This window comes from Falco punctatus (genome assembly GCF_963210335.1).
Source record: "Falco punctatus genome assembly, chromosome: 3".
NCBI lineage: Eukaryota > Metazoa > Chordata > Aves > Falconiformes > Falconidae > Falco > Falco punctatus.
In genome coordinates this window covers 52,887,455-52,898,110 of record NC_137582.1, presented here as the reverse complement: position 1 = coordinate 52,898,110, position 10,656 = coordinate 52,887,455, and the positions used below count along the sequence as shown (strand labels likewise).

Here is a 10,656-nt window from a genome sequence, read left to right as displayed (position 1 = left end):
CCCCACAGACTTCTTACTGGCCTGTCTCACTTTTGCTTGGAGGTTGCTGCCAAGGACATAGTTTCTTGAGGAGGGCATTCTATAGCACTTGGCCTCTCCTGGCAGCATTTTGGATAGCTTTGAAAATGTTCAAAAGTATCACTGTGCTTTTCATGGGGGAAATAAGAGCATTCTTCCACAACAGGCAGAGAATTACAGCTGGATTCATTTTTGCCTTTAAGTGTTCTCAGACTGGTGTTCACAGCTGATCTGTAGTCCTGCGGTGCCTTGACACAAAAACAACTCCTAATACATAACTGTTGAAGAACCGTGAAGTCTTTGGCGACGGTTTTTCGGAAATTTGGTTTCAGGAGGAGATAGATAACTGGATTGTAGAGTGTGGATGACTTTGCAAAGACAGCTGGCACAGCAAAGGCTAATGGAGGAATCTTATCTATTGATCCAAAAACTGCCCACATGGCAATAATGGCATAAGGGCTCCAGGCAGCAAAAAATCCAATGCACACAGCAACACTCAGCTTGCAGAGAAAAAGAGAAAACAGCGAGTTAAAAAATTGCATGCATGAGAAAAATAGTCATCAAAATAGTATATGCATAAAAATATCACCTGATTGAACTCCCTTGTTAAAAGTCTCCCCAAGTCTTCCATCATACCTCAACTGCTCTCCAAATGCCAATATTTCTAGCAACTTAATTCTTTCTGAACCTTACTTCTACCTGAAACTTTCAGAGTTAAAACGTATCAGTGCCTACATTTCTCTTTCTCTTCATGAAAGTGCCATGAAAACTCTTTTTAGACCAAAAGGGAAGCCAACCTAAAGAAAAAGATACCATTCTGGTGAAACAGTTGTCTGGATTGCAAAGCCATTCCAATTTATTGTCTAATTCATCAGTAATACTGGTTTTCCTGGCTATGGAATGTCTTCCATAATTTTACTGCCAGTGCTCAACTGGAGCCACACGTACACATCTGAAGCAGAAAACAGAATTAATCCTGAAGGTGCATCAAATTAATGAATTTAAGTGAATTCCTACTGCACAATTGTTTGTCCTAATAAACTCTATGAAGAAAGCTTTGAGAATCTTTTTAAAAAAAAAAAAACAACACCCACCCCCCCAAAAAAAAAATCACACCACCAAACAAAACCAACAAGTTTTTCTGCATGAATTATTACAGAGATATGTAAAATGCAAGAATAAATATTAGATCTGCAATAAACATAACCCTCGAGAAATCTAAACTGTGAGAGCATCAGCACATCTAGGAAGACTAACTTGCTGGGCATCATCCTAAACATTGTTTAGAACTGAAGTGCACATATATTTTAAAGACAGAAACAAGAATTTTCATGCTCTTCATGAGTCCATTCTTGCCGAAAATATGTATTTCCAAATAAGGAAGACTGTAGAGAATCTATTCAATTTAGAGTAGCATTGGATCCAAGGAACAGAAGAAAATACATAAGGAAAGTACTTTTGGGTTTAGCTACTAATTGTGCCACCTGCCTGAGCTGCCCTCTGCAAGTGGGAGTACAGAGCTGCTAACTAGATCAGTTAACTGCAAATCCACCACTTTTCTCAGTGAGGCGCTGGCTATAGATTCAAGGTTGCAAAAATCTTGAGTTTTTTTTTATTAAGAGAGACAACATTGTTGTGTTCAGAGTGAGAATGAAAGAGACCCTGGGCGCTAACAGTAGAGGAACACACATTAGACTCTTTTAAGGCACAGAGAGCTCCTCCAAATGCTATTATTTTCTCCCAAAGTTTAATAGTCTCACAAATTTTATTTTGCAAGAAGAAATGCGTGGTGACTGCCAAGAAATATATACTATGAGTTTTATGAGGAACGTCTTTGGCATTTAACTGTTTTTTCTATTAGGATAAAATCTGTTTATGAATTTGCGTATGTCTCTAAAAAGCTATCCACTATAATAGTAGTGGCAGAGAAGAAAATTCCCATTTATGGGTGATAACCTTTTAAAGCTCTAACAGGTTAGAGCTCACATGAAGTTCAAAGTTAAAGTCATTTAACAGAGTTGAGAAACAAGGTGTTTTGGCCGAATGAGGCGAGTTAAGAAATTATGAAGAGGCAAATCCACAGGATGGGGTGAATTTAATTTTACTCTTTGTTTCCACAGCATTTTATTTCTTAATATCCGCTGAAGGTCTGGCTCTGTCTATGGATATACTGGTGCCATATGCATTGGTTTTGTAATCCTCAACTGTCCGTGGCCAGTATTCAAGACTGAAACTAAAAGCAATCTCTGTGGCAAATAATATCCCTTGGCCCTTTAGAATCACATTAAGAAGAAATGGACATTAGAATCAGTTGGTGCATTTCCCAGATGGCTTATTTATGGTAGCAATTAATCTTTGGGATTGTGATAAGCTTTACATTGTTCCTATGAAAAGACATTTGGCGCATATTTTCAAAGAGCTTTCAGCTAACTTCCAAAACTCCATAAATACGGTTTCTAGAGCAAGGACAGGATGAATCTTGAGCTATCCAAAAACTTATATGTAAATCTAAGCCAGCCCATGTTCTTTATAATGTCAAAGGAAAGAGAGACATATCTCCTGAAAGTAATTGATACCATTCAAAGATCTATGACTAAAACAGAAGTGATAGATTGCTCTCAGGTCTTTGTCAGTGACAATTTTGAAGATGTACTTAAGACAACTAGCTTTTAGTGGAGCACAATTAGGCAAAAGGACCCCCCTTGAAGATATTTAAGCATATCAACTGTACATATACATAGATGAATGTAGAAAGAGACTTCATTTTAGTATTTATATGATCATGCCGCATATTGAGAAGTCTGAAGTTGGAAGCTTGAAAGGACTTAACACTTTCTGCCTATGTTAAGAAGTTTCAAGCCAAGTGCTTGATGAAGTACCTCCAGCTCCTTAAGATCAACAAAGTGACCAACATGGTTCCAAGAAGATAGGTATGAGTGGGCTAACCAGTGATGGCAACACAAGATGGCAAAGAACATCAAGGTTTTCATGATGAAGAACACAAAAAGAAGCACAAAAAGAAGAATTTTAATGAAGCAGATATGGGGCAACTTTGTGAACATTCAAAAGAAATTGGCCAAAGGGCCAAACCAAAGGACACTGTTGTGGTTTTGTAGGCAAACAAAAGCAGAACTGCATAAGGACAACAAATGGGGGAACATTGTATAGGCACACTATGCCTTCAATGTCCTTTAGTACACATTCTGGGAGACACGGTGTATTTGTATAACCATATCTTAGCTACCTTTGAAATACTACACATGCAAGTTGCAGTGGTCACTTTTCCTAAAATGATCAGAAAAAGACGATTGAAGGTACACTGTTCCAGTGAAAACAGAGAGGCAACGAAGCATTACAAGTCAGCCATAACAAGGGATTTCAATTACCTGTATATAAACTGGTCAAAGATAACAACAAAAAAAGTTTTGAAAGCAAAATAATCTTTTCTACAAGCTCTTTCACTGTAAGGGGCAGAGTAGTACTTGTGAGTGACCCTTCCTTTTTTCCCGCTGGTTTGTATTTCAACTTTGCCAATGATTTCCAAAGAGCTTTCTGAATTCAGTGCACATTACCAGTGACCAAAGGTTATCTAAAAATTTAAGTACCAGGATAGAAGCAAAACAGCATTGTTCTGTAATTGAAGCTTCAATAACCAACTAGAATTCTGTGAATATGTCAGAAAAAACCTTTACTTCTGCCTGAGGCAGGTTATTTCCAATGAGGAGTTAATTTTACTCCAGAAACTGCTGTTCAGAATTACTGATCTGTACATTCATTGTTTTATTTCATTTAATTAACTCACGAAGGCCACACACGAAGGAGAACAGTTCATAAGTGAATATGACTCTCACAGTATGAAATGGGTCAACTACCCCATTTCATTACATCACTCTGTGATCGATTCAATTATATTCATGCTATACTTGATGGACAGATGTCAGTTCTGGCTTTGGATATCCTCCTGTGAAGGTGACACCACCTGAGGCAGCAGTCACCTGTGCATCACTACACAATGAGACCCAGGGAGGGCAACCAGCATGCTGGGCTACAGCCAAGCCTTTTCATAATTTCACTCTAGACTTGAGCCCAGCATCTCCCATTAAAGCAAAGAAGACACATATTGCCTAATACACAGCTGCTAACATTGCTGTAACAGCAAACTGAGCCTGTGTAGAACACAAGAAGATCCAGCATAAAGTTGTGTGGCTGATTAAGGAACAATGTGACAACGTGACTTAGAAAAATATGTGCAGGATTCATGTATAGCAATAAAAATATTTAGTTGTTATGGAAACTATTCCAAAAGTCACCAACTCATCACAGTTTGTAACAAGTACAATCAAAGGTTTACAATCCACAATCTTTTCATGTTAATAGGAAGATGATGTTAATGGACTTTCTGTAATGTCTTTATCATGGAAATAGAGAGAACAGCTTCAGCTCTATGAGCTATATTTTCATAACTGCACATATCCATGGAAATTTCTAAAACTTTTCCTTATCAAAGTGACCATCAAGTGTTCCATTGTTGCTCTGAAGTAGTATGAATAAAAGGCAATGCCTTCTTCCTACAACTTGCAAGCCATATTTTTATTTTAATTAGTTGTATTTCAAAGATCTCACTGACCAGAAGAACCCCTATGGTCCTGTTTATCATACAGGGACATAAGAAAAATACTATCACGGGATACGTAGCATCCCCTACACATCCAGCATCCATTCTGACTGGGAAGTTTCACATAACTTACATAGTTTGCCAAGTATAAATCTTTTCATAAAATGTAAAAATTCATATAAATGTAGACATATAGCAATGTAATTATTTCCCAAGGTAAGGAAAGAAGTGATGAATCCTTGCTCTGCCTCTTAGTCTAGACAGGACTCTATCATAGCTTGTGAACAATATGATTTGTCATAGAGGAGTTTTCAAAAATCTTTTTAAACTTTGGCCTTGTGTGTAGGCTAATCTTATATACAGAAACCTTCTTAAAAATACCTCCTGGAGAAGCAAATAAACACCATTACAAATTAAAAAAAAATTCTTTGTATATCAAGCACAAGGATATTGCTAACATACCAAATATAATGGTAGGTGACACTGCTCAGAAATTTACAGGCAAAAATCTCTCTTGAGGAATTACGATTGAGCTGGAACAGAGGGAAACTTTACAGTATATAAGAAGAGCTTCATAGTAAACCCCACAAATTACAGAGGATATTTTTTACATTACAGGTAAACAGAAAAAGAAAATAGGTGCTCTATACTTGCAGTGGTAAGTCATCTTTGCAGTTAGATCTTCGGCTTGTGTATGCCTGTTCACTCATGGAACCCTGGCTGTTGGCACAAGCTGAGGATCAGATTCAACTATTTCAAACTAGATGTTTATTGAAGTACATATTGAGTAATATGGGCTGAATTCAGCTTCTTGACACATTTAAGTAAATGGTGTTTTACAGGACTGAACCACTGGTGAGAATATCCTTGAGGCAATGACACTCGGCCAGTTAGTGGCAGCAATGTCTTGCTGTCAGCCTACCAGAAACAAAGTTGTGTTACTTGTTCCCATGAAGTGGAAACTATGCACACGTACAAATCTTTCACAACTTGCCTTTTAGGGTTACCCTAAGTTTCTTTAGTAAGGACGCACAATGCTTGGAGAGGATACTGACTTAAAGTAAGTGAAAACCAGATTTGATCAAATCATACATTTTGAAAACTAATTGAAAAACATGAACCACTTGATCACTATGATATTTATTCAAAATATTACTACAACACAAATATCTTATTTGAAACCTTGTTGTCTGACTTCTGTTTCTAAATTGTAGATGTTTAACTTGTGGAGCTATTTCGCCACAAGTTTTCAATAGAAAGTTACTGATTTCTTCATGTAAAAGCACATATGTATTTGTGTACACGCATATTAAAACTATGTATACATATCCTGTAATTTTACATGTAAAATCTTCTGGAGTATCTAAACTTATTTAGAAATACAACAACAAATTGCCTTTTTCTCATGCATCTCTAATCATGCATGCAAAGGAATGTGCATTTTTGCATGTGCAGTCCAGATTTCTCAATCTGTCCATCAAGTTTATAAAAATTAGAACTGGAAACACAACATACCACCCATGCTTGATACATTCAACAAATCAAATCCTGAAACTACATGTTTTTCCACACCCTATCAAGGAAAGTATTTGTCACTTCCAATCTGCTTCCAGATAACAAAGTCTCCCGGGCTATGGAGAACTACCAACATATAGGAACAAATTTCCAGACTTGCACTTCTGCTGTACAGGAACCAGCACACAATGCACAAGTCATTGTCCTCATTTTTTGCCCTCATCTTTCTCTTAACACAGTCACCAAAGTAACTTGCATTAAACTACCCATATTGCAAAGCATTACTCATTATAATTAAAAGAAAGTACATGAAGAATGAGAGCACATGCATTACAAAAAGTCTTTTTGTCTATATATTTAATTACGGGTTGCAGCATTATTTCAAAGTTATGTTCTAGGCAGGTTTCTAGTAACTCTTTTCTGCTGAAAGGATTTTAAAAGCCTTGTAGGTATACCTAGTATGAATCAGTCAGCCATGTTCTCATCTTTCTCAGAACAGTCCCCACAGATTGGTCCATTTTGCTCTGGCTAGCATAAACAGATGCAAAGCATGCTTACTGCAAAAGTGGCATCAGTGACTGTCATGCCGAGCCTCATCGACTTTAGTATCCTGAGGAGTTATCTTGGCAGGATGGCTGCTTGTATTAGATAATATGAAATCTAGAAATGTTGTGAATCATAGAAGTTTCAAAATAATAATTTCAGCCCAAACTGCAGTGAACTACTCCAGATTTAATCAGAAGCCAGAAATCTCCCTGGGTAAATGTATGTCCTTAGTAAAGCAAACAGATTTGACATCACAGACACTAAGCAGAGGAATTAAGATCAACAATCACTAGAACATGTCAAGATCCTGTTAAGCTTGGTATAAAAGCATCAGCATGACAAAAGTCAATCTAATCTTTCATCATCATTTAGCACCAGACTGCACTGAAAGGAGCATTGCAGGCCTGGGGACAGGATGGGGCACTGTCATGGTAGGAGCAGCAAGAGGCCAGTTGGCTGCCTGACACTGACAGTTTTCTTGCTAGAAAAACCAAGGTGTTACTGCCCATTTTCCTGCTTAAACTATACAGACATAAAGCTTTCTCCTGCATGGTGTAACTCAGCCAGGGGTAGCTTGCAAATATTTTTAAAAAAAAAAACAAAACAACTCTTTAAAAACCCCAGAACCTCTTCCCAGCACAGCAGGCATGTTAGAAAAGGGGATCCATCTAAGAACTAACACACAGCAGCAGGAAATTTATTCAGGACACAAAAACTGGGTTTGATAGTCTCATTGGATATAAGACTAAAGTGCTAAATAAGATCAGGAACTGCTCTCTGGGTCTAGCACAGGCTCATTACATCCACACTGCATGGTGTTTGACCTTGGGTCTCACCAGCATTCTCTTGTGGTATCTCGGTGGGCTTAAGACACAATTATTGGGGGTTTGGAGTACATTTTCTCAGTTCAGAGTTTTTATTGCATGGTACAGAGTATTTGTTGTATGCCCCAGGAAGGGGCATTAGGGCCACGTTAGGGTGCAGATGCTCCTAGGATGGTACTGGCAAGCTATACAAGAGGGAACTGTTACAAGACAAATGTGCCACAGCTTTGCCCAGATCATCTTTTAGGAACAGTCCCTGATTTGTGTTGTTCTGTGGCCTATGCCCAGGGATGGGTAAAAAACCACACAAGGGAGCATGCTAACAACTAAGCAAGAGGGCAATCAGTGAGTCAGTGCTTGTGATCCTTGACCTTCTTTAACAAAACAGAAACTACTGTCATATCCAGCTACAGATCCTCAGATTTTTCTTCTTTTATTTGCTGTATTTTGCTTCCAAAACATTTGGGTTCCCAGTTTTCTGGGTTTGTACTGCCACAGAATCTAACAATACAAGCTCCTTTGCATTCTGGTGACATTTTTTTCTTCAACAAAATACATTTCATATAGTTTCGAATGCAAGTAAACAGGTACGTACCTTATACCTGTGATACTAGGCTGCCCTAAGCTTTCAAGACTAGTTTACACCACCAGTATTTGAAACAGCAAACGAAGACTTCAATATAGGTAAAAAAGTATGCATGTTAAAATCTTAGGAGTCATCGTTACTTTCTTATCTCATCATAGTGCAGCATGGAGCTATAACAGCAAGCTTTTGCTAGATGCCAGGTTTAGCTAACAGTATAATAATTTAATAGTGGAGTTGCTTTTTAATTATAAAAAATATAAATGCTGAATTATCGATTTATCTGTCATGTAGTGTGCAATCTCAGCAAGCTTTAATGGAAACCATGTAGATGCTTTAGATCATTCAGTCCTTAGCACCTACAGCTCAGCATGTTTGTCACTATTTAAGCGTCTGCTTGCAGTTACAGACTTGACAGCTACATGTGTGTCCGTTATCTACAGGTTCCACTAAAACAGTATGAGCTGCAGATCTTCAAATAGCCTGAAGAACTTTTGTTAGGTCTCCAAATCTAATGTGGTAGGTTCAACTTAACAGCCAACCTCTATGCTTACAAATTTCACCTACAGAAGAATAATATTGTCCAGAAATATATACAAAAATTGAGAATGATTATGAGAGTTGTGTAACATTTTTTTCACTACACTTTACCCTCACTATAATGAACTCTCTTCAGACTCATATAAATGTTTGGTGTATCAGTATATTCGCTATAGTAAAGATTTGGGAAATTCTTCCATCTAAAGAATAAACCCACCTAAAAATACTCACTTTCAACTGACTATTATATACCCATATGGAAACTACAACGTTATTGCTTAAGATTGGCAGGATTATCAAGAATATCGGTAAGAAGGAGCAATGTACAGAAGGCATGGAAATAAGAGATTATGGTCAAGTTCAAGAAAGATACTTTTGAGTTTTGAGTCAAAGAAAGAGAGTTTTGAGTCTTGTTGTAAAACCCTGTGCCCCTATGGATCTTTTACAAAGCACAGAACAGTTGTAGCCCGTAGGTGCAGAGAAGGTAAACCTGCAAGCTGTCAGGGATAGTTCACCCAACATGCCTGAGGCCACTTCTAGGAATAGGCAGGAAAGCAGAGTTTTGATGTATTCAGCATCTTACATGTCTTGACTTGAAGTATCTCTACATACAACATAGAACCTTGCCAGTGCACAGATGTTTCTGGTACAAAATTGTTAATAAAGGATAATTCCCTGAATTAATAAGAAGTGTTTAGAATAGAACGTTAGAAGTAATTTTTCTACTTCTTAAGAAATATATTGCAAAATGTTTTTCAATAAGAAGTCTTGAGCGTTAATGAATTAGAAAAATCAAGTATCCCTATGATTGTGTCATTCAAATCAAGAGGACTGCATCTTGTCCTTCCTATGAATTATGTATTGTCCATCTTTGGTCTCTTCTGTAGAAGCCAAATTTATTCTTGCCTGCAAAACAGAAAAGAATATTTGCAGCAAGTGCTTAACTTTTCGCTATTTATTTATGGCATATACTTATTGCAGCAGAGCCTTAAAGGATTCTCAGTTCCCAGAGGATGCAAAGAAGAAGCAATGTGCTCCCCAAAGGTGATCAGATAAGGCTATGACAAAGCCAATATAATGATACTTCTTCTTTCCTTTCACTTTTAAAAGAACTGCTATGGATGAAGATGCTTTGCTGAGAATAGAAAGGTTTTCCTAAAAATTGTTTCTGACAGGGTAAGTGCCACTATTTTCAAAATCTGTAAGACTTAGTCCAAATGCATGCTTATAAGCAACAAATTAATTCCACCAATTTTTTATGCCTCAAGGGACTATTACAACGTCTACTTTGTTTTCCTGCAAAATAATAAGCCAGTGAGCCAATGCATTTCTAAAATAGAGGAAGAAGTAAAAGAAATTAGAAACTCACAGGCTAAGCTTTGAGAATTCATGTCATGGATTTTACTCCTCCCTTCAACAAAGTACACTGCAGTAAAAAAAGTAAAAACAGTAAAATACTGTTACAGCGACATGGTTCAGAAACCCCCCTGTCTAATTCATATTGGTATCTGCTCCAAAACAAGTCTATGGGCCTCTTTCCAATCATTACTCTGCTCCCCAGACTTTGGAACAGACCTTTGGCAAGATTTTTTTAAGCAATCCGGCATTATTTTCTTGACTTATTATTTTATACATAATTAGATCTCACTGTATCTGCTCAGCTTAGAGCTGCTGAGATGTGCAAGGTGAAGGTAAGTCTTCTTCAGCTGTCTTGCTAAAATATGGCAAAAATATATTTTTAATGCTATCTAGTTGCAACTGCCAAAAATTTCTTGGTAGTTGCCTATGGTTGTTTTTTGTTTGTTTGTTTTTTTTTTATAAAGTGAGTTCTATGATTAGTGGATAGCTTACAAAAAGTACACATAAATAGATATACCCTCTCCTCTAGTCAGTCACCTTTTACTTATAGCTCTAAGTAAAAACAATGATCCAGTGTAGCATAAGCATTTTATTTAAAATGTGTGTATCAGCTATGTATCTTCAGTGCAATCCATTCTCCTTGCATCATGGACTAC

At 37.2% G+C, this 10,656-nt stretch overlaps 1 protein-coding gene across 1 annotated transcript in view; it reads right to left on the bottom strand.

Annotated features, from left to right (window-relative positions):
* The window catches only part of LOC308060423 (opsin-5-like), a 58,621-nt gene that overhangs the window by 20,349 nt on the left and 27,616 nt on the right, over positions 1–10,656 (bottom strand). Inside the window, 2 exon segments of the mRNA XM_080379159.1 lie at positions 2–50; positions 53–518. Of these exon segments, the coding sequence (XP_080235285.1) occupies positions 2–50; positions 53–518 (515 nt within the window).